This window comes from Pagrus major, chromosome 11 (assembly GCF_040436345.1).
Source record: "Pagrus major chromosome 11, Pma_NU_1.0".
In the NCBI taxonomy this organism is placed as follows: domain Eukaryota; kingdom Metazoa; phylum Chordata; class Actinopteri; order Spariformes; family Sparidae; genus Pagrus; species Pagrus major.
The window spans coordinates 16,424,181-16,447,181 of record NC_133225.1 but is presented as its reverse complement, the minus strand read 5'-3'; the positions used below and the strand labels follow the sequence as shown (position 1 = coordinate 16,447,181).

The window sequence follows — 23,001 nt, the reverse complement described above, 5'->3', positions numbered from 1 at the left end:
ATTTTGACCTGAGGAGTTCCTGTCTCCTCATTACACGGATGAGGAAACACTTCCTGTATCCCAAAAACATCCGGTGAAAAAATCCCCCCCTCTCATCACTAATTCAATGTCAGGCAACTAAGAAGGTGTAAGTCATGAAAATGTCTGTAAGAATATTGGAGATTGTGATGCAGCTGGTGTAATAAATGAATGTGTAAAGTTAACAAGGCTGTATATCAGTGAGTCCATGACAGAAAAGCTGCTCCACACAGTTCCTGTTCATTGTTCCCTTCGCACCGTTTCCTCTGGGAACTTCTCAGCCTTGGGACTGGGAGCTGGACAAGGATAATTACTGGAAACCGTACAGGGGGGGCAGGGAGTGTGCTGGCTGTGAATGCTCCTTTCTGTGAGGCTGATTGGGCTGGCCCACTCCCCCTGTGGCTCCTCCATTGGCCCGAGCCAACATCAATCTGTTGATTTCCAGGTCCCCACTCAAGTTTGAAACTTTTTTTTTTTTTACGAGTAGGAGGAGGAATCGAGTTGCAACCAACTCTTGTAACCGATCCCACAGCAGCCGAGGGAAGAAAACACTCTTTCAATAATTTACACATCTGTGCCCGATACACGGCGAGAGAACAAAAAAAGGCAGCTGCAAGAGGGAGTTTTTGTTTTGTTGTTGTTGTTGTTCTTTTTTTTTTTTTTTTTTACAAAACAGGCGAACAAACAAAAACATGCTGTGAAGAAAGTTTTCCCCCTGCGCTGCCAGGATGAAGACTTGAAGATTTTGTCCAGATTAACTCGTCATCTTGTCGGCTGAGCTGCTCCTGTGTCCCGCTGAGGTGAAGGGAAGGTGAGTGCGCGATCTTGACGGTCGAGCAGTTCGTAACGAAACATCTCATCAGCAAACAGCAGACACGCATCTACTATCAGAGGCCTGCGGTCCCAACGCTGAGTTATTAGGCCGATGAAATGTCCAGTCAGACCCACAAAGACGGCTTTAGTGTTCAGTTAGCTGTGTCACTGTTCCTCTGACAGGCTGTGGTCTGTAAGTAGCGTTAGCGGAAGTTACGGTCAGTCATTTCACGCATATCACTGATGTAGCATTTGTCTAATTAAGCTAGCAGCAAAAATAGCTCCAATTTATGGAGACACGCAGGGCTGATGTGGAGAGTAATGGGAGATTACTGCAGTCGTGAAACTGATTGATGGGCTGACAGTTTTGTTAGCTACGCCACAAATAGAGCCAGAATGCTGTTTATCAATTATCATGCATGTTATTAGATAAAATCAGGAACTAATTTCATAGCAGATTTGGAGAGAAAGAAGCCGTCATCCGTATTGTGATGAAGAGCAGTAATCAAGTTTATTAGTTGTTGGTAAGTACTGAAAAACTTGGCAGAAAGGTAAAGCAGCACAGAACCCAGATTGGAGCCCGACCGATATTTGGGAGCAGAAAAATTGTTGATATTGATATATCAGCTGATTGTCGCGTATTCACAGACTATATACATAATCACATTTTTTTTTGCAGTGATCCCTCAAATGTGGTTGTCAAACACAAATGCTATGAAAAACAGGATATTTTACAAAAGAAATCATATCGACACATCAGACAGCAAATACGCGCAGATATGATATCAGCTGATCTGTATATCGGCTGGGGTCTAATCAAAATTTAATCAGACTTGACAAAACAGTATTATAATGAAGTATTTTATGCTACACAGATGCTCTGGCCTATAAATCTTGTTCTTTAGATGTAATGAACCCCAACAAATGTCGCATCATCATGATTTTATCAGGGAGAATCACCAAATTTCGATGCAAAATTGATAATTCCCACTTATCGTGAATGATATCGCGATCGCAATATCTGTCAAAATAATCGCAATATATTTTTTGACCGTATCTTGCAGCCCTACAGGATGGCTAACTACTTTGTGTCATGTGAAACCCAAGTTTGGAAAACTGGATAACTTGTCAGAAGTCATGTCCACTCGCACCAATATCATCCAGATTTAATCTGAAAACAAATTTAGACTTTTATAAGGCTTTGAATCATTGTTGCCGAGTTATAATATTTATATTTATTGTCTATGTTTTGTAGCTCTTGGATTAAAGATGAAACAATATGTAGGGCACTGTGCAGAGAATATGTAATATGTGGCCAATTGAGACAATATTTTTACAAAAACCTTAAGTTTGACTTTTATGGTGAGTCAACTCTTTGTACCGTCTCACAAAATAACTGAGGAAATGCAGAGGAATAAGAAAAAGGGGATTAAGAAAATGCTTTTATCCTTGCTGCTTTAAGCACTTAATAAACCTCCTTGTAGTTCCAGAATAATCCACTGCGTATGCGAAACTGAAAAGGGTGAGGACATATGTTTTGCAAACACTGATATGTTTTGTAACACATTCCTGTGTTTACATTGTAAAGCTTCTCCCCAGAACAAGGCTGGAGTGTGGATGAATAGCTTCACTGTGCAGCCGAGGCTCTGGCAGGTAGCTGCTCACATTATCATGCACAGCGTCTACAGACATGTCAAATGAATTATGGCCTTGGATCAGAACTTGGAGTTGCCTCTCTACTTGCATTAGTTACACTGGTGAGATGATTTGCCGTTTTGGACCTACTCTGTTTTAGTTGCTGAGGCTTGCTTTGAGTTTTTGTTGTGGGTAGCCGTAGGTGACGACCGTCGAGCTGAGGTAGGGCCAAACTAACTATCACACAGTAATTGTAGGACTGTATTTCTATATATATGTATATTCTGTATACAACTACAACTGGTTAGTTGATAGGTCTTTTAGTTGAGAAAATTAATCAAGAGCTATTTTGAAGTTTGATTAATTGTTTAGTAATATTTCCAGCAAAAATGCCAATTTCCAGGCAATTCCTAGTTTCAGCTTCTTGTATGTTGCATATCTTTCAGTTTTGGACTATTTACTATAGAGCCCGACCGATATATTGGTTCGCCGATATTGTTGACCAGTATTGGCCTATCACAGATAGAGGTATCTGCGTGGATGTGCCGATATGAAACTTTATTTTTTTAAGAGATTACAATGCAGAAAATGATGCTTGGGACAATTTATAATTATTAAATTCCCAGTAGAGTTTTAGACAATAACGTTAATTGTTAAACTGTACAATATCCCGCCTCCGCTACATATCTTCTTCATAAGTGTTTGACAACCACATTTGAGTGACCATTTAAAAAAAAAAAAGTGTATATCGGCCAAAATATTGATTTCAGTTTCCATTTTCACTCCCTAATATCGTTATCAGTAACTGTCGATCTCTAGTTTACTAGATAATCAAAAATTTGAAGGTGTCTCCTTTGCTTCTTGGAATTTGTGAGGCATTTTTTGTACTATTTTCTGACATTTTAGCCATTGGTCTCAAACCTTTTTGGCATGTGACCCATCGAAAGAAGCAATATCTTCACTGTAAATTGAAGATCAGTGGGTTTAAGCTTAGTTCCTCTTTATCACACACGCCGACTGCAGCTTGTCCATGTGTGCCAGCTATGGCTCTTAAATCCCTTCCAGTCTGTGAAAATTAAGTTAACAGAAGTTAAGACCACAAGGACTCATGAAGTAGTGACCTGTAAGTCAGACTGTCAGGGGGATCTGTTAAGAGTGCCTCCACGTTTTAATAAAAATATTGATATTTGGCGCCAGTCACAAGAGAAAGCCATACCATGTATTGCTGAAAAGATAAATTGTCCGACTGCTAGTTGGATAACACAAACAATCCAAAGGCTCCATGTTAAGCATTAGGGAAATTTGATGGAAGTTTTCTATATAAAATAATATTTGGTTGACTAATGTGATAATCAATCATGAAGATAATTGTAAATTACAGCGCTAAGATAGTCAAATTGGTGTCCATTGACTTGGACAGCATGAAAATATGGTGCAATTAAAATACAGTACAATAGAAATACAATTAAATTCCATTAATTTTAGATTTCATCCATGACTGGTTTTAATGAGTATTTGCTTTTCATGATTAATCACAGCTTTGTGCTTCAAAACAACTTTATTATTGTTCCAGCACAATGGGATTAACAAAGACAAGAAATAATAATATACAGTAATTGCCCAGCAGGATTAAGCAGATGCTGCTGAGCCTCTTCTATGTATATTTCAGTGTAACTGTATCCGTGCGGATCCCCTCCTCCCCCTTCAGAGCAGGACAATGTAGTCACGTTGCCAGACATCACCCATGCAGTGTTATTAAGGGCAGAGCTTGAAATTGCAGCAGTATTGCTGGAGACACCGTTGAGTCTTGCTGAGAAGAATCCATGGTAACTCACAGACAAGACAAGAGAGGTGTTTGACCTGCTTTTACTAGGCTGCAAAGTTCAGCCCAGCACGCAGGTGGCCTCCGGTTTCCCTGGAAACCCGAAACACTGGGAGCATGTGGCCTTGTCTGAAAGAGCAGAGCCACATGACCTGCAAAATATCACGGCATTGTTTGAAGCGCAGCGAGTGAGGGCTGGTGTTGTCTGCCAATAGACTGGACTCATTTGAGATCCCACTTGAGTCATCTATTAGTCACAGTCATGTCCTCTCATATTGGTCCCCCTCTGTTTTTCACTGATCTCCATCCCTGCTGTTCCTGCAGCCGAACACACTGGTATTTGCCACTCCATTGACATACCAGGTTAACAAATTATGCTCTCTGGGCTCGGAGTGAAGAAAATTAGTCATAATGTGTCCTGCTCTTATGGTGGCCTTAATTAAAATGTCATAGGCCCAGACATCAGTCATAGCTCAAGCACCAGTTAGCACCTTGATTATGTCTTGCATTCTACCTGCAGCCCTGTTAAGATGCTAATTATGTTTTAAATAATGTGTAATTAAAACTCTGACGTGGCAGTCAAAGTGAAGTCATCTGAGAGTGGACTTTTCATTCTTTATTCTTCACAGATGTGTTGTTGCAAATCAGCTCAGCTGTAACCATGAAGCAAGTACCCACCCCACTAATGAATTTTAATAACAGAACAAATGTTGTCAGTGAGTGTTGTGTTGGTCCGGCCTCAGGCAGAGCAGCTACTGTATTCCCAGCCTTATTTATATATGCGTAACGCTGACTGATGTTCCTACATGGACGCCATCAGCTCACAGCCTTCTTCCTGTATGTGCTGGTACTCCGCCCTTTATCCCTGCCCCACATCTCTGGCCCAACCTGTTGAGCCGTAGCAGACTCCTCTTAGCCCCGGGTCTATTTTAGTCCAAATCGGCAGGCTGAATTATTAATCCTCGATCCATTATATGCCGATGTGTTAAATATTAATTGTTCAGTGGGCTCTGGCAGATCTGAGAAAACCGTTAAAGAAGGGTAGGCTGGGGCATTGGTGTCTGAACGAAAGGCGCTGATTGCCTCCTTTTCTCAGCAGGTCTGCTCAAGTCTTCACAGATGATGATGTGTGGGAAGATGAGAAAGCAACAGCACATAACCACTATACAAATCTACTTTTCCCCAAAGCATGTTCACATACATGTGGTACATCTGTCTCGGATGCAATTATGGCTCTCACGTCAGAGCCACTGGACCAGATGAGTGTGTATACAAAGAGGCCATCACACAGAAGTACACGCCTGCCATATACAATTGTTAACACACACGTCGTTCTCCTCTCTTATTAGCAGTCAGCACCTCCTCTCTTATGCAACATCTCAAGAGAAGCGAGACAAACACTACAAAAGTTGATGAAAGATGAAATTGCAGCGTTCACTTGTCCTGAAATCCTGCCGTTGATTCCCTAACAGTGGAGTGGCTCCAGCAGCACAGCTCATTTGAGTGGTTACTTGTCCTCTCCGAGCACAAAGCACGGATGTACCTTATATAACAAGCAGGATTGTCTATTGTTTCTCAAAGTGGAGACGGATTATATCATACAGCTGGGGAGAATCTGTGGAGGAAGAAGTTTTCTGATTCAAGATTTCCTGATAACAATTCATTCTAATGATATCCGTAAAGCTTTCGGTCATGATCAAGAAGCTTCTTTCAAACTTTCTCCCAGGGGTCCGCAGTTTTCTTGTTTTTCTGCAAACTGTGCATTGTTGTGAGGCTTTTTTCAAATTGGTGTTGGAACTGATGGGGTTGTGGTCCTGTTTTTTATTTCTCTTTTACTCATGGGAGTTCTACCAACGGGCAGCAAAGCAAATACAATACGCTGAGGGTGTGTACACACAGTACAGCATCATCCAATCCATTTCGACAGCCAGGCAATAAATACTGCCTTTATGAAGCTTATCATGTGTAGTTGTCGTTGGCACCGTGTCAAGAGAGGTGTTGATTCAACTCTGTAAGTTATTGTTTGCTGTATTGTGTATGTTTTATGTCCGCCCACAAGTGGTAGATTATAAGGCAACCCAATACAATAACACCACTGATACTAGGCTCAAAAATGTTTCCATTTTTTAAAGCAAACGTGCCCAAAATTCAGTTTCTAAATTAAAATATGTGAATATTTGCCTGTTTTCTTAGGTTTCTATGAGACTGCACTGAATGTCTTTAGACTTTCGCACTTTTAGTCAGACGTAAAAAGCAATTTGAATATGTCATCAGGGCTCAACTTTTAAAAGTGGTTACCAGGCTGTCAACCAGGCATCAGCTTTTGGTTGCAGAAACTGAAAAGATGATTGACATTTTAAGTCACCTTACATTCTGAGTAATTAAGATACTATGCAGTTATATGTCACATTTTCATTATTAAACAGACATACACTATAAGAATGTTTAAAAGCTAGATTGCAGTAACTGAACAATATTCTTTGTAGTTGTGGTTATAAAGGCTGCATTACAGTAAAGTGATGTCATTTTCTGAATTTACCAGACTGTTCTCCTTGTTCTAATACTCTAATACAAGTCTTTACCCACTTAGTCATTATATCCACATTACTGATGATCATTGATCAGAAATCTCATTGTGTTAATGTTTTGTGAAAGTACCAATAGTCATCCCTACCATATTGTTGTAATATCGATATCGAAGTAGCGCCTGTTTGATCAAAAATACTGTTATATCGGATTTTGTTGCCCATTTTGCAACATTTATGAAGTGCTTTTGAGATTATTTCAAAATATCGTGGTCTATATCGTATATCTCGATATGGCCTGAATATATCGCAAGATTATTTTAAGACCATACCATACTATACTTCCCTGCCTCAGTTTGTCTTTTATCTGATACTTACAGAATTTGAATCTGAATTGTTAGTGACTTAGCAACTGAAACAGCAGCGTTTCTGGTTCCAGTTCTGACTGTTACAGCAACATTTAAAGGTCCAGTGTGTATGACTTTGTGGCATCTAGTAGTGAGGTTCACCTCATTTCACCCTCCCCTACAGTGGCCGCTAAAAATGCAGAAATGCAAAAATGCTCTTTAAAGCTATTTTGTCTGTTCTGGGCTACTGTAGAAACGTGGTGGTGCAATATGGCGGACTCCGTGGAAGAGGACGTGCGCCCTCTGTAGATATAAAAGGCTCATTCTAAGGTGAAGAAAACACAACGATTCTAAGTTTCAGGTGATAATACACTAAGGAAAACATAATTATGAATATTTTATTCCATATCTGCCAGTAGATCAATCTAAATCACCATAAATCTTTTAAATATCACTAATACAACAAAGTATTAATTTATATTTGTTTTTCTTCGTCAAAATGGTTGCTCACTGCAGCGTGGCAACCATTATTGTTAGGCTCTGGTCATCTGAGGCCTCAGGAGATTTTCATGAACATTTTTCACTATTTTAAGACAGTTTATAGACCAAACAATTAAGTGAATAATTGAAAATAATCCATAGATTAATCAATAATAGAATATTTATCAGCTATAACTCTTAATGGACCCGTTTAAACGACTCATAGTATTTGTTAGTTATAAGCTTTTAAATATTTGTGGTATTTTGCATTAATTGAACAGTCGACAGCAGCAGGAAACAGCAGGGGAGAGGAGATGGGGAGGGGTACTGTGGGAAGGACATATGGTAAAGGTCACCGGCCGGACTCAAACTGGGGACTTCTCAGTTACATGGTGTGTGTCTTGGAGGTCTGAGTGATCAAGGTTTATGCTTTTGAAAATGTGAAGGATTAAAATCAAGGAGGAATCATCGTGTACGTCATCCACCTGGAAAATATTAATTAGGCCTCTGAATGTTGACCTAATATGTTGAGTACACAGCAGGAAAAAAGGTTACTGTCAAACATCAGGGATAATTATGGACACACATTATGTTGAGAGCAGATTAGAGGGTTGTTTGTGCTGTGTGCTGCGTGGTTCAGCGATGATTTATGTCCGTTCAGAAAGGTAGAGAGCTGTAAATCTCCACAAATGCGGAGCCGTTCTCAGTAATCGGCTCCATCTTATGGCAGTGAAGATTTTTCTCTGCTGATGGAGTCATCTCTGTCAGGGTCACAGTGCCCCGATCCGTGTGACTACTGATCCCTGAAGAATATGAAAGTCGTGACATTTTCTGCTGCCTTCAACCAATCACTTGTAAGATGAACTGTCATGGAAAGTTCTACAATCTCTGCCAAAGCCTTTTTAGCAACTTGTGGTAGCCAAGCACTGTAGAAACACATTCTTTATTGGTTTTCTCTTTATGCTGGCTGTTATCAGTATCCACCAAGCTGTCTAGATTGGCAGTAAGTACTAGAGGGTGGATATTTTGAGTGCTGAGGCCTCTTCTTTACTGTGAGGCATGATGGTGTGGGTTAGAGTGGGTGGAAAGAATGCCACAGGTGTATCCAATTTCTGGCTCTTCCTCACATGTCACACCTCAGCTTTGGTTTGACTGACAAGTGAGTACAGTCGATGAAAAGGGCTGCATCCTGGATCCTGCTCAGTGACCCCCTTTAGGAAAAGTAATGCCATGCTCGTACCATATTGGATTTATTCTAAATATGAGCAGCTGAAAGGAAGAGATGTGAAGTAGCATGTGTGGAATTTCTATGTGGTATACAGTAGGCTTGGCGTGGTAGTTGGTGTTCCTGGTATTGCATGGTGTTCAGGTATATACCGATTATATTACTTGCCTACCGCCCCCACCCTTTTGCTTTTTAAAAATCAGAACTAACTTAGACGAGGGACACTACGATTACGAACTGCTGCAGACATCTTCTTCATGCAGCGGCGGGGCCAGTAGCAGCACAGAGAAGCAGGATTAACATTTAATTTGTAACGTGACCAGAGTAAGGAGAGTTGACTGACAAGATGATGTCAGAGTATTTCTTTTTAAAGCAAAAGCAAAAGTGCCTGCTTGGCAATATTTCAGATTTAAACCCATTGCTAACAGAGAACCTGATAACGTTAATGGGGGAAAAGGAGTTGGTGAAAATGTTGTTTTGTTCAGTAGACACATTTTTTGGTGGACAATAGCGATCCTAAACTCGCTGAACACGTAGCATTTCCTGTGACTAGCCTACTTAAAAAGTCAACTCGTGTGTCACCAGTTAAATGCTAATAATGTGAAGCTGAAGCTATGGGAAATGTTCAGTTTGCATTAGCGGTAAATTAAGACAGCGCTGTACAGATAGTGAGTGCCTTTTCTTGTAAAAAGCCCGGTGTACTGGGGATGTCACAAGCTTATTGGTCGGTGTTAAAACTTAAACACCGAGGCAACTCTACTCTGAGCTAACTGCTAATGTCCACGTACTAACACACTAACAATGACAATGCTACCACGCTGATGTTTAACATTTTCAACATCTTAGATCTATGGCTGTGGCTCGGGGGTAGAGCTTGTTATCGGAAGGTCGCTGGTTCGATTCCCCTGGTCTGCATGTCAAAGTGTCCTTGGGCAAGATACTGAACCCCAAACTGCTCCTGATGTGCTGGTCGGCACTTTGCATGGCAGCCACCGCCATCAGTGTATGAATGTATGTATGAATTACTGTAAGTCGCTTTGGACAAAAGTGTCTGCTAAATGCCCTAAATGCAGCCCGACTATCAATATGAGTAATAATAATCAGAAGTTGTTTTCAATATGATACAGTCAACTTATAGATGCTCAAATAAGTTAGAAGGTGCTGCAAACTCATAGCAACAAGATGTAAGTCATCTTTTACAGCACTCATTTACTGCAATAGTCTCAAAGGTCTCCACAACAGCCACATTGTGAAAACGCTAAATGAAAACGACAGCCAGTGGGCGTTGTCATCCCACGTATTCCCATTTCCCCAAATGAATTGGAAAAAGTGTCCCCAAGTGTCCCAGATACAGACAGCTTTACCTGCCCTGAAACTCAAAGAGGCAAAGCGAATTAAACCCAGATAATAAAGGGCCTATAGAGCTCTATATAGAGAGTCCTCCTGGGACTAGAGGGGACAGTTTGGCTATTTCTTCATCATCACAGCCTCTTTTTGCCTCAGTCAGGCAGGGCTGACAGGGCTGTCTACACCTGCAGGAGGGTGTCAATGTCACTGCACTAACCAGGCTCCCTCACTGTCACAAGACATCCATCCAGCGCTGTGTAGGGTCAGATTTCATTTCCATGAGTCATGTTTGCTCAGCTTTTACCCTCATGTCTTTTTGAGTGAATGTATGCTGGCTTGTTCTAAGCGAGTTGATGATTTTGTAGCTTGTCTAACTGCCGTAATTATGCTGAGGAGCTGCTGGCTGCCGCAATCTGTCTTTGTTTTTCATTTTCAGCTGCTCTGCAAACGGGGGCCTATCACTAATGTGGATGTATACATGTGTGCAGATGTTTCTTTGTGTGATGTCTTTGTGCACTGATGGCTGTGGCTTGTATATTTGTGAAGCAACGCTCTGCAGTCTTTGCTGCCTTAAATCCGTTAAAATTTTGCCTCTGTAAATGCTACGGAGACGCTGTGTCAGGGTTGGCCAGGCAGTCCCTGGGCATTGGACTTCACAGGCCATTTAGATTTGGCACTAACCACTCTCATGCTGCAAAGTCACCCAAAAGGAAAGAAGATTCCTTGATCAAAAACCCTTTTCATCACTCTCAGCACCTGTCCCTCGAGGACCTTTTTTCATGAAGCCTTTAGTTTTCTCGCCTTGGGAAAACAGAGGCGGGGAAGTGAGGATCTCCTTCCATCCTTATGATAAGAGCGCCGAGGGGTCTGTTATGTCACTCGACAGCTTTGAGCAAAGCCTCAAACAGACAATCCTAAGTGCCACCACGTTAAAATGTTTGTATTCATGGGTATGGAAGACAAACACTCCTCCCTCTCTCTTTCTACTCCCTCCTCCTCCTCCTGCTGTCTGTTGTTCATCGACAGGCTATGCAGAGCTGACAGCCGATGATGGCTTTGGTCCCTGACGAGAGTGGAATTTAATGAGCGCTATGAAATCACCCTCCGATCTGAGAGAGGGGTTGCATTTCTTAATGTGCCCATTATCCATTCGCACTTCTCTAAACACTCATACGTCCATCAGCGAGGGTGCAGAGAAGAATTGAGAGTGGTGAATGAAGACTTACTCTTAAGTGTTGCGATAAGCGATTTTCCTCTTAAAGCTGACCCAGGTGTTTTAGAGGGTGACAGCAGGACTAAGTGATTGTTTTCAGTCGCCACTTAAAAAGAAATAAAGATCACCTATTCTTTTTTCTTTTCAGTGCGATCATTAGTGTCTTTCTCCTTGTTATCCATTTCACACACATTGCATCACGGCAGGATTTTCTGTAACAAGTGCACCTCGGGAAGTTTAGAGTTACAGTCATGGCGAAGCGGTCGATGGGGATCTGTCAATGATCCTTGATCAGCACGGCGAGAGGCCTGATTAAACATCCAGCACCTGCAAAAACTATATTCAGCATGAGACGGTGTATAAATGACCTCTCATTCAACACCTACACTTCCCCGATGTTTTCCGGATTGATATATAACACACCCCCGCCCTCTCTCTCGCTCTCGCTCCATCTCTATGCCTCTTGTCTTTGCTCACGCTCTCCCGATGTGTCTCCTCCCTGGGAAGCATGCTGCTGACACTCTCTCCAAGGAGTCTTATTGATATTCTTGGAGAGGCATTGCAGAGGGAGAGAGAGAGAGGGAGAGGAATGAAAGTCACACACTGTAGGAGCAGATGCACTGCCTTCTAGTAACAACAACAGTAAAAATCACAAGTCACCCAGCAGGGAGATGTCACCGTTCATTTTGTCTGCCGCACTAATAGAATCTCTCCTGCTTTGGGTTTTTATTGTTCTCCAGCACGTGGAGAGGCAATTTGCCACTCAAGACAGATTTACAGTTTAGCTCCGGGGTTACTTTCATGTGGAGGGATATTACATGAAGATTAAACCCCTTTTGTGATGTGAATGGGACACTGCTCAAATATAATTATTTGATTTTCACTGTGACAGTCACCTACAGTATCAGGCTATATTTCGCATGTCAGTGTCTTGAAGGAAATAAGATCCGACTGCTGAGCCTGTTTATTTATTTTTTTTTTTCCCTGAGGTGAAGAAGTGTTTTCCCTATTTGTTTTTTCTTAGATTGCTAAGATGCAATACGATGGGGCTAGGTAGTGTAACCACCATTACCAATACTGGTTTTTGTACTGATACTGAATCGACTTTGAAGGAAAAAAAGATAGCATGACTGTGGAGCTGAAAAGATAAACTCCTTAACTGATGGGTCATTCAACCGGAAATTTAACTATTTTGTTAATCATTTAAGCTTTTACAGCCTGGTAACCTGAATTTCCCAGTGTTTTGGACTGTTGTTTGCACAAAATAAGGCATTTGTAGATGTTACCTTGGCCTCTAATAAATGGAAGTGGACATTCTTGGGACAAAAAGAGTTATTGATTCATTGAGAAAATAATCAGTAGGTTAATTGATTAAGAAAACAATCTGTCATTTTGTGTCTGAGACACTCGAGGGTAATGAATTAAAAAGCCTTTAACATCTCTATTGCTCTATGGCTAAAACCTGCACCCTATATTAACATGTTTTGGTGTGTAAATGCTTTAAATATAGCAAAATTTATTAACTGGTGCAGTAGATCACCTCAGCCATGGCTGCAGTGGCTGCAATGTAATCCTTTGGGGCAACTCCGACTGTGAAAAGTTACATCCTCTAAAAGTTCTTAGTGCTGTATTGTAGGCAACTGGACCTGTTTCAGTTTCTTGAAGATGTTTCAACTCTCATCCAAGAGGCTTCTTTAGTTCTGAACTTCACTTCAGAACTGAGTTCTGAGTTCTTTAGTTCTGAACTTCACTACAGTTCTTTAGTTCTGAACTTCACTTCAGAACTGAAGAAGCCTCTTGGATGAGAGGTGAAACATCTTCAAGAAACTGAAATGCGTCCAGTTGCCTACGACACAGCACTTAGACCTGCACCTGGATGACTGAGAACCTTAATCAACATCGTCTAAAAGTGCTTGTTTTTGTTGTGATTCTAAGCATCTGACAACATTACAAAAACAGTTCAGACAAAGACAGAACTTTTTAATAAGATCCGTTGTGTAACCAGAAGTCTTGTTTGAGGAGAAGTCTTGCTCTGAACTCTCAAACAATGAGTTGTTACAGTTGCCACATCTAGATCGTCACAATCAGCCATGATTTTGTAAATAAATTCTTGCTGGCAGTTCCTCTAAATAAACTCCAAACTCCTCTCGTCAGCTCTGACTCATGTTTCCACTGTAGTCATCCTGCAACAATGGGTTAAAAATACAGGAATTTCCCTTCAAGGCCTTCATCAGGGCGAGCACAATCATAAGCTGCATAAATGTTTTCTTATGATCATTTGACAAAAGAAGCCAAACTTGTCAAGTGTCCATTAGATTAGCCTTAGAAGAACTTTGTCTCAATTGTCTCATTTTTTTAAAGGACATATATTATGCTCATTTTCAGGTTCATAGTTTTATTTTAGGTTGCTACTAGAATAGGTTTACATGCTTTAATGCATCCAGAGAACGCATCAGTCTTCTCATACTGTCCAGTACTGCAGCAGTGTATTCCCTCTCTGTCTGAAACACTCTGTTTTAGCTCCTGTTCCTCTCAAATACCCAGTCTGCTCTGATTGGTCAGCTCACACACGCCTGAGCCAACACTGTTCACTGTGTCTCTGGTCGGCTATGTCGTGTTTTCCGCTTCCAGTTAGCTTCACTTCTACCGTGATATATGCATAAATTATGCAAATGTGTGACATGGTGATGTAGTGTGATGTCACAAAGTCACTGAATTAAAGGTGGGACTACTGACATGACATTTCAGGAGCAGTGTTTTCTGTGGGAGAGAGGAGCTCCCGTTGGTGTGGACTTCGGGCTTTTTAACTTTCAAGACCTTTTACATGCACAAGAACCTCTATAACACACTGAAGAAAAGGAAGAAACCAAAAAAAGTGTAATAGTTTCCCTTTAAATTAAAACGAGATGCACATTAATTGGATCACTCATTTGCTTCCAGCTGTCAGCTCTTGACAGATTTTGACACAATGTGTGACAAACATGCGCTGGTACCAAAAGCCCTGCTCTACAGGTACCTATCACCACCAATAAATCATTACAAATTTTCATCTAAATTTTTAAAGTGGAATGGGCAGTTAATGTTACCACTTTTTACATAGTAAAGTGGGAAAAGGTTTCCGCACACTGTCCATTTTACTTGCAATTAAGTTTAATGACAACAACGTTATGCTACTTAGACCTTCATCATGTTATCTACCGAGATAACCCGATGAAGGTATAAGTACCGAAGGTTATCTACCGAGATAACCCGATGAAGGTATAAGTACCGAAGGTTATCTACCAAGATAACCCAATGAAGGTATAAGTACCGAAGGTTATCTACCGAGATAACCCGATGAAGGTATAAGTACCGAAATGTTGTTGTCATTAAACTTAATTGCAAGTGAAGTGGACAGTGTGCGGGAGTCTATTTCCTGATTTTGTCGGCCTTCGGCCTTCTCCTATGCACCTGTTGATCTTAAGGTGTGCAAAAGCATTGAAACCGTTTTAATAATCAGTTAATTGTCTAAGTCAATTATCAAGCAACAATGCCCAAAATGATCTGGTTCCAGCACCCTGAAATGGGAGCATTTGCTTCTTTTTTTGCTATCCTTCAAAAACACTATCTTTTGGTTTTAAACTCTTTGTTGTACAAAATTAGCAATTTGATGTCAGCTTGGTCTCTGAGAAATTGTAACAGACATTTTTGGACATTTTCTGATTAATATGAATAAAAATAAGTCAGTAGTTGCAGCCCTATTACAAGATCCCCAAAATTAAGTTTAAGGAGTTATTTTAATGAGTCTGATTTGAGATTAAAGTAATTACTTTTCAGTTCTTTCAGCATAAGTGTAAGAATTTTGAAACTGGTGGCCATGTCATATCAAAATTAAATTTCAAGTTCAGTTTCATCCTCCTCTTCACCCTTATTCACCCTCCCTGCACTGTTATTCAAGGTCAATTCTTCATATTATCTTTCTGTTGCCTGTTTACTCTTGTGTACTCTCAGGTTATCCTTGGAAATCTGTGAAGGTCGGAGAGGGACGCTACAGGAAAATTGATTCATTTTATTTTTTTCTGAGACAGAATGTACAAACCTGAACAAGTGACCCACAGAATACATTGAGATGCTGCTTCTGAAATTATGTGGTGTGCTCTGGACCGGCCTCATTTGATAGGAGAGATGGAGGGGTGTGTGGAAGACGGAGGCCCCCGTGACCTCCCCACTATTTATGCGCCTCCATCGTGGGTGCAGCCTTTCACTGAGTCACCCTGCTTCGGCACACAGACACACACCCAGAAACGGCATCATACATAAATCAAGTAACACGCATGTGTTGAATGAGTCGGCTATGTCTGTCTCCCGCTCTCTCTCTCACACACATGCACACCTTGTTCTCCCAATGCACTGAGCAGATGAGACGTCCAGATTACATTGTCTGCTCTGCGTGGTCGTGCTGTAACTGACTTTAGTCTTGCGAGCGTAATGACACATTCTTCTCTAACTACCTCGTAGGCTCTGAGCCAGAGGGTTGCTGGGACTAATTTGACAGCTGCCACGGCTCATTATCTGATAAAGGGGACAGTTCTTGGCCCTGCAGTTTAAACAGTATTAGTGTAGATGTTATTTGCAATAACCTCACACATTGCAGGCTGTCAGCGTGCTATATTTGGCCTCTTCTGCTCTCAAGATGAGAAAGTCTGAGCTGCTATCTAGGAAACGGTTCCTCTCTGTTAATTTCTAGTTTCTTATCAGCTGTAAATAAAAATGTGTCTTTAATTGAAAATACGTCCAATTATTTAACCAAAGTTTCCCTCTTTCTGCCTCTTGTTCCAGACTTGACCATGGACTCCTTCAGCACCAAAAACTTAGCCCTGCAGGCGCAGAAGAAACTGATGAGCAAGATGGCCACCAAGAGCGTGGCCAACCTCTTCATCGACGACACCAGCAGCGAAGTGCTGGACGAGCTGTACCGCGTCACCAAGGAGTACACCCGCAACCGCAAAGAGTCCCAGAAGATCATCAAGAACTTGATCAAGATGGTGGTGAAGCTGGGGGTGCTCTACAGGAACAACCAGTTCAACAGCGAGGAGCTGATCCTGGTGGAGAACTTCAGGTAGACATCTGTAAAAAATAATTCAACGATTTGGGAAACACGCTTGTTGGCTTTCTTTCTGAGAGTTTGATGAGAAGATCGATACCACACTCTCACATGTGTGTGTTAGTACAAACGCCGGGAGGGGATTAATTTAGCTTAGCATAAAGACTGGACGCAACTGCTAGCATTGACTCTGTCCAGAGTTAAAAAATACACCAACCAACACTTTAGCTTATCTCGCTTGTTTAATCTTTAAGGAAACAGTAAAAATTATGATTTGAGGCTTTAGAGGAAGTTTTTGCTGGAGCTTTTTCTTGACGGATAAGGGTTTATTAAATGCTGAGCACGTCTGTGCAGTTTCTTCGCCAGTCTTCTGTTAACCTCTGTTCAAAGACAAGACTTTGGGAAATTACTGCACCAGCTATTATCCAATAAATAGTTACAGCACACGACTTCCTGTTAAACCACCATTATATGCTATATTGATAAAACTATAATTATATCTCATATCCTTTTTACACTGGCCAAAAAATCCTCGTAAACACACCGTTTTCAATGCGAAAGGGTTCAATCAGCATTCATTCTCAGGTCAGATGACCCTGCAGTAGTCAGGGGTATTTATCGGCTCCAGCTCTGATCAGCTGTGATGCAAACATGACAGCCAGATGGACAAGCTAATTTTCACCCCTTCTCTGGCGCGATGCCATGATGCGCGTTGAAGTTCTGGACGTTGGCGCGTTAATGGTTTTCCATCCTACTCCGTTCAAGCAGCTCTCAAACATCCTTCAGTCAGCATTGAGTGCTGCTTTCTTCTGGTCCCTGTTTTCTGGCGCATTAGGATGTTGAATGTGACTAACCAGGAAAAAAAAAGACAGTAGACAGGCAAACTTGTCTACTGGTGGTGGGAAAAGAGTCATTTGTGGGTTTACCTGTCTTAGGGGCAGGAATTTGCATGTTTTCCCCGTGTTTGCAAGGATTCCCTCTGGGTAAGCTGATTTCCCCCACCATCAAAACATGTACCTTAGGTTTATTCTCCAGTCAGTGCCCTTGAGCAAGGCACTAGCTAAGAACTGCAGCTGGTCCCTGGGCACTGTAGCTGCCTACTGCTCCCTCAGGATGGGTTGAATGTAGAGCACCAGTTTCACCACGTTGTACACTTTATAATATGTGACACAAATAAAGATTCTTCTTCTTCTCAGGAAAAACCTGCATATCACCCAAATTTTGGCGTAAAAAGTCAAAGCAGAGGAAGACATTTAATATAGTCTATTGGCAAAATGGCTGCAGGAGGACAGGAGGATTTTCCTGTTCTTCCCATTCTGCCGACATTGTTTGTCACTGGTGGTCATGTTTAGAGGTGTTGGTTGGCATATTTAGGAACTTTTAACTAAAGCCCTACCGATATGTTGATTAGCTGTTATTATTGGCTGATGTTGGCCTATCACAGATGATCAGTATTGGCAAAGCTTTTGCCTGATATGTGCCGATATGAAAAGGCTCTTTTTTAAAGATCATATCGACTGCATGTTTGGGTGGGATGTGTGAGTCGATGTTCTCTGTTCCGCCCACCGGTTTATGTTTTTATCATAGAAAATGAAGCTACTGTGCTGTATTACTCAGACTTCTGAGAATGCTTCACTACAAATACACATGACAAAGAGATCATAATGCAAAAAATGCTTGGGATAATTTATGATCATTAAAGATTAATGTTTCAGTACACTGATGCCATTTTAGACAGCAAGGTTTCTTGTTAAACTGTAAAATATTCTCCTTTTGTTGCATTTCTTTATCACAAGTGTTTGATAACCACATTTGAGGGATCAGTGCAAAAATCTGTAAATCAGCCAATATATCAAATTTGTTACTTCCTAATATTGGTACCAGAATTGTCTGATCGACTATCAGTCAGGCTCTAATTAAAATAAAGACCGCTAGCTGTTTCATCCGGTCCTTATCTTTAGTTCGGCTAATTACCCTCTGGCTCTTTCTCTATATTTTACAAAAAGACATTATGGAATCAATCAATCTTCAATCAAACAACATTCTCAATGAATACTCAGAAAGAGAGCACATAAGTGTATTTCCCTACATGTTTAAAGCAAGTGCTCTTGTCACATCCCACCATATATTTAAATGTTGTTATATTGTGTATAAGAAGGTGACCAGCCCTGAGAAACGACTCTAAGCTGGTCATGGTTGAGAGCGCCATGTGAGGAGAACTGCAGTTCAAGTGTATTTTTGTGTGCTGATGGAAGCAAATTAAGGAAATTGACTTTTTACATCAGTTTATATATTTTCCACTAAAATGGTGAAACTCAGCTTGGAGGCATGTGAAGCTGACATAAGTGCACAGTATGGAGAATGGTGATTATATTAGCATGGAGATGCATCGCTGTGAAGGACAATACTATAACTGATATGGGGGTGAGGGGGTGGTGGCGAGGGGGGGTTGTGAAACTTTTCTAAAGAAAATCACAAGACAGCAGTTTCTATTTTTACTTCCCTCTGCTGCTCCAGTCAGAATTAGAAACTGACAGCCTCTCCTCTCCCTCCTCGTCTCACAGGAAGAAAGTCCACACTCTGGCCATGACGGCGGTCAGTTTCCACCAGATCGAGTTCACCTTTGACCGCCGCGTCATGAGCGCCATTTTGAATGATTGCCGTGAACTGCTGCACCAGGCCATCAGACGCCACCTGACAGCCAAGAGCCACTCGCGAGTCAACCACGTCTTCAATCACTTCTCCGACTGCGACTTCCTGGCGGCTCTCTACGGGCCCTCGGAGGTTTACCGCGCTCACCTGCAGAGGATCTGTAACGGGGTCAACAAGATGCTCGACGAGGGGAACCTCTGACCTCTGCTGGCCTCGTCATCCCTCCAGTCACCCCTTGTGTTCCATCCATTTCTTTTTATTTAAAGGTGACAATCATGAACATTTTTTTATTTTTCATTTTTCATTTGTCACTTTGTGTTTGTGTGTGCCTTTCATTACTGCAACACTGAAACTCTTTTAGCTAGTAAGTCCAAAGTCTGTTTTTTCTTTTCCAGTCTGACTTTTTGTTATTCCAGAGTAAACAAACCCAGCAGATGTTTCTCCTTTTTGTAAAACGAATGTAAAACTTCATGCTCTTATCAGTATATTCAGGAATAGGAGCCTTGACAACTGTGCCTTGAAAAAAAAAACAAAAAAACATTTTTATCTTCATTCCAAGGGCACTATGCTGTCTTACTTAATCAAAAAGGCATGAACCCAGGCACAGGCCTTCAGTTATATCTCTGTAAGGTGCTTTTAATGGACGAGAATGTTTTCGGGAGCACCGGGAGAGGAAAGAGAGTGAGTTTCGGTCTTCTCCAAATACCTAAGGACATAAAGAAGTGATTTTTTTGTTGTTGTTGTTGTTTTTGTTAGTCCATTTTTTCCTCTAAATGTAGTATTGCACTCTATCTTGAACAAGCGCTGTACTGTACATTCCTGCAGTCATGAAACCATGTGAAGCACAGCAGTTGAATAATCCTGCTTAGCCTGCATTTTACACCCTCACGCACTGAGTCCACTTTGTAGAGAGGTCGGGCCTTTGTTTAGGAGGCACCTATAAACCCAGTTTTGCTTTAATGATCTGGTTTATAGCCACCACAACAAAGATGAAGTATTTGGGTCATAGGGGGACCATAAACATGAAGGAATTTGATTGCGCTGTGCATTGTTGAGTCGAATGTCTCGCCGGTTGTATACACTCATCTGCTCAGTGAAAACTTTTGTTTTTTTTCTATGTATGTCATAATCTGAGCAGGAACGTGGCACCGGGTGCAAAAGGTTTCCGTGGCATTTTGTCAGAGGGGAATAAAACGCAAACACTCGGCATAATAGATGTAGGAGCCCGGGGTCAGCTGTGTTTCAGATTTACCAGCGTCGCCTCAGGTCTATCCCAAAAACACTCAATTCTGGTTTGAATTCTGACAGATGTGAACTAAAAAGAACTCCCCACGCGCGCTCAAATGAAAAGGCTGGACGGAAAACTGCAGCATCGTGTCTATGAAAGAGGACCAGGCAGGGTTTACAGATTAGACCAGAGACAAACACAGCACCTGATTGTACTCTCCCTCTGCAATTACAGCTCCCCGCTCTGGGGTGGTTATAATGGGCCTGTAGCCTTCCTGTGTTGAGCAGCTACTCCATTTCACCACAGAGCAGCTTCATGTAATCTGACGGAGATAACCATCTCTGTTTGTGCGATACAAGTCCTTTAATGGGGTGAAAGATATTGTGTTTCTTTCTTTTAAAGACGCATATGAATAGTCACTACTATCCCTCCAACCTCACATAATCCCGTCTTTCCTTTTTGTCTGTGTGTTTTTGTATCACTGAGCCTGTCTGGGAGATTGTTTTGTGCCACGGCCTCATTTTGTATTCTGTGTGCTGAGTGTGTGTGTGTGTGTGCGTGTGTTTGTGTGCGTACCTGTGAGAGAATTGGAAATTGAGCCGTGTAATAAGCGCTGTGCTTTTCCAGATAGGATTGCTGAAACTTTTAACTTCATCCACAGCAGCTCTGCCAAAGAAAGGAAGACTGGTGTTATTCATAATGCAGTCCTTTTATTTTATTTTATTTTATTTTATTTTATTTTATTTTACTTTTTTCCCCTGTGGGAACATTTCAATAAACAGTATGCACTTGATAATTATAACCCTGCTAATGGTGATAATGAAGACAAAGGGTGGTGGCTGTTGTGGGTCCTTTTTACTCCCATTCTTAGATGACTTCCCTGAGTTTATTCACGTTTGAATCTGACTACATCGTTTTGGAAGGCTTTGAAGTAAATCCTTCTTCCTAAGTCCCCAAAACAGTTGGCTTTAATTGTGTTTGGATGCCATTTTCTCCAATCCCTCCACATCTCAGGGTTAGTTTAAATCTCCCTCGGTTTAAAATCCATGACACACTAAGTAAAAAAACAGCAGGAACCTCTGCAGCAGCCCCACTTGTTTTACTATAGGCCTTTTAAATTAAGCATCATTTTTACTTTTTTGTGAACTGTTTTTATTTTCACTCATGTACATATGATTGTTTTTGTGTCTCTGTATTGTATCTAGACGCAACAAATATAATACAATTTACTTTTTTAAAAGAATACATTTCCTGTCTTTTTCTTTCACTCGAGCGCAGAGCTTCTTCCCATTAATATGTTGGATGGTGGAATTTTCCGACCAGATCAGGGGAGTAATCTGCCTATGTCTGACCTGGATTTCGTCAGCCAAATCCCTTCCTCCTGCTCCCAGCATTGTTGGGAAGCCATGAAAGCAAACACAAACCCATCTTTTACTGACAAACAAAAGTTTTGGGTCATTCTTTTCCACTTCCTGCAGGCCCACGCCACGGTCAAGGGTAGGACAGGAAATGAGTAAGACGGAAAGACTTCTGTTTTTAGAAACTTAAATGTGCATCATGTAGTCTAGAGGAAGACATTTAAATCAGAAGATCTTCACTGATTAATTTTTTTTATGCCTAAACAAACTAAATAATCAAACTCTTTGTTTTCAAGACTGAATAAACAAACTGACCTTAAAGGACAACACAATTTCACACTGTTTTACTTTGTTTATATGCGGCGGACCCTGCCACCTTTCTAGCTTCAAACTGTTCTGGGGACCTTATTTTCCTCTGAGAACAGCTTGTTTATTCAGTTGTGGAAAAGATAAATATTTCTGAGTTTGTTTTATTACCTTATTAACATTGTAAATATTAAATATTCCCCCCTTTAAACGTTCAGCTGGGCTGCAGTTTAATTTAAAATGTATCAGCTCTCAGAGTGAATTCAGTTTGAGTTTAATCCGTCATTGACTTTGCTGCTTCTCAGACTTTGGAATGATAATGTGGCCTGTAGCACGTCTGCATATCCTCCCCGCAGCACACTTGAAAAGCTACTGCACCACCAAGTGCCCAATTATCTTCTAATGGTCATTATCTCACCGTGCATTTTTTTCCCTCCTTTTTGTGAATGCACCCTCAAGTTCAGAGAGTTTTGTTATGACCAAACTGAGATGTGAGCAGCTCAGTCACGTCTCATTGCCTCTTCTCTCTGCACTTTTTTTTCTTGCTCCTTACTTGACGTAACTGTGATGTCATATAAAGCAAAAGCGTCCTGACATCAACTTTAATGATTCATTTCTGCCCATCTTCTAATTTAGGGCAGTTGTGTAAGAGGTAGAAACAGTAATAAAGAAGTATTTGTGGGCGGAGGCAGAGGGGGGAAAGATTTAAATTGAGAATTTAAGTTTACTTATTTTCCGCTGTCTGTGTGTCTCGTTCAAACACTTCTGAAAATTAAATTTTCAAAATGACAGTCACGATGTGATTATCAGTGGATGTGACTGAGGGCTCTTAATACATTTTGGTGAAGCTAGCTTCCACTGGGGCATAATTATCATTTCTACATAATGAAGTGACTACAAAGGAGCTGTCCTGCATCCTAAGAAGGAAGGAGCTGACAAAATTAAACTT

General features: G+C 41.2%; 1 protein-coding gene across 1 annotated transcript; it reads left to right on the top strand.

Moving 5' to 3' along the window:
• The first annotated feature begins 497 nt into the window (after positions 1-497).
• On the top strand, positions 498-21,631 carry tnfaip8l1 (tumor necrosis factor, alpha-induced protein 8-like 1). Its single transcript, XM_073477087.1, has 3 exons — positions 498-829; positions 16,244-16,523; positions 19,073-21,631. The coding sequence occupies exons 2-3, from the start codon at positions 16,252-16,254 to the stop codon at positions 19,359-19,361; spliced, it is 561 nt and encodes a 186-aa protein (XP_073333188.1). The 5' UTR covers positions 498-829; positions 16,244-16,251; the 3' UTR covers positions 19,362-21,631.
• Positions 21,632-23,001: the final 1,370 nt, after the last annotated feature.

What these genes read in the sequence shown, in the direction of transcription:
- tnfaip8l1 (XM_073477087.1), top strand. Translation starts at nt 16,252, where the DNA reads ATGGACTCCTTCAGCACCAAAAACTTAGCCCTGCAGGCGCAGAAGAAA. An exon ending in ATCCTGGTGGAGAACTTCAG is followed by an intron (nt 16,524 to 19,072) that starts GTAGACATCTGT and finishes CTCGTCTCACAG; the next exon opens with GAAGAAAGTCCACACTCTGG.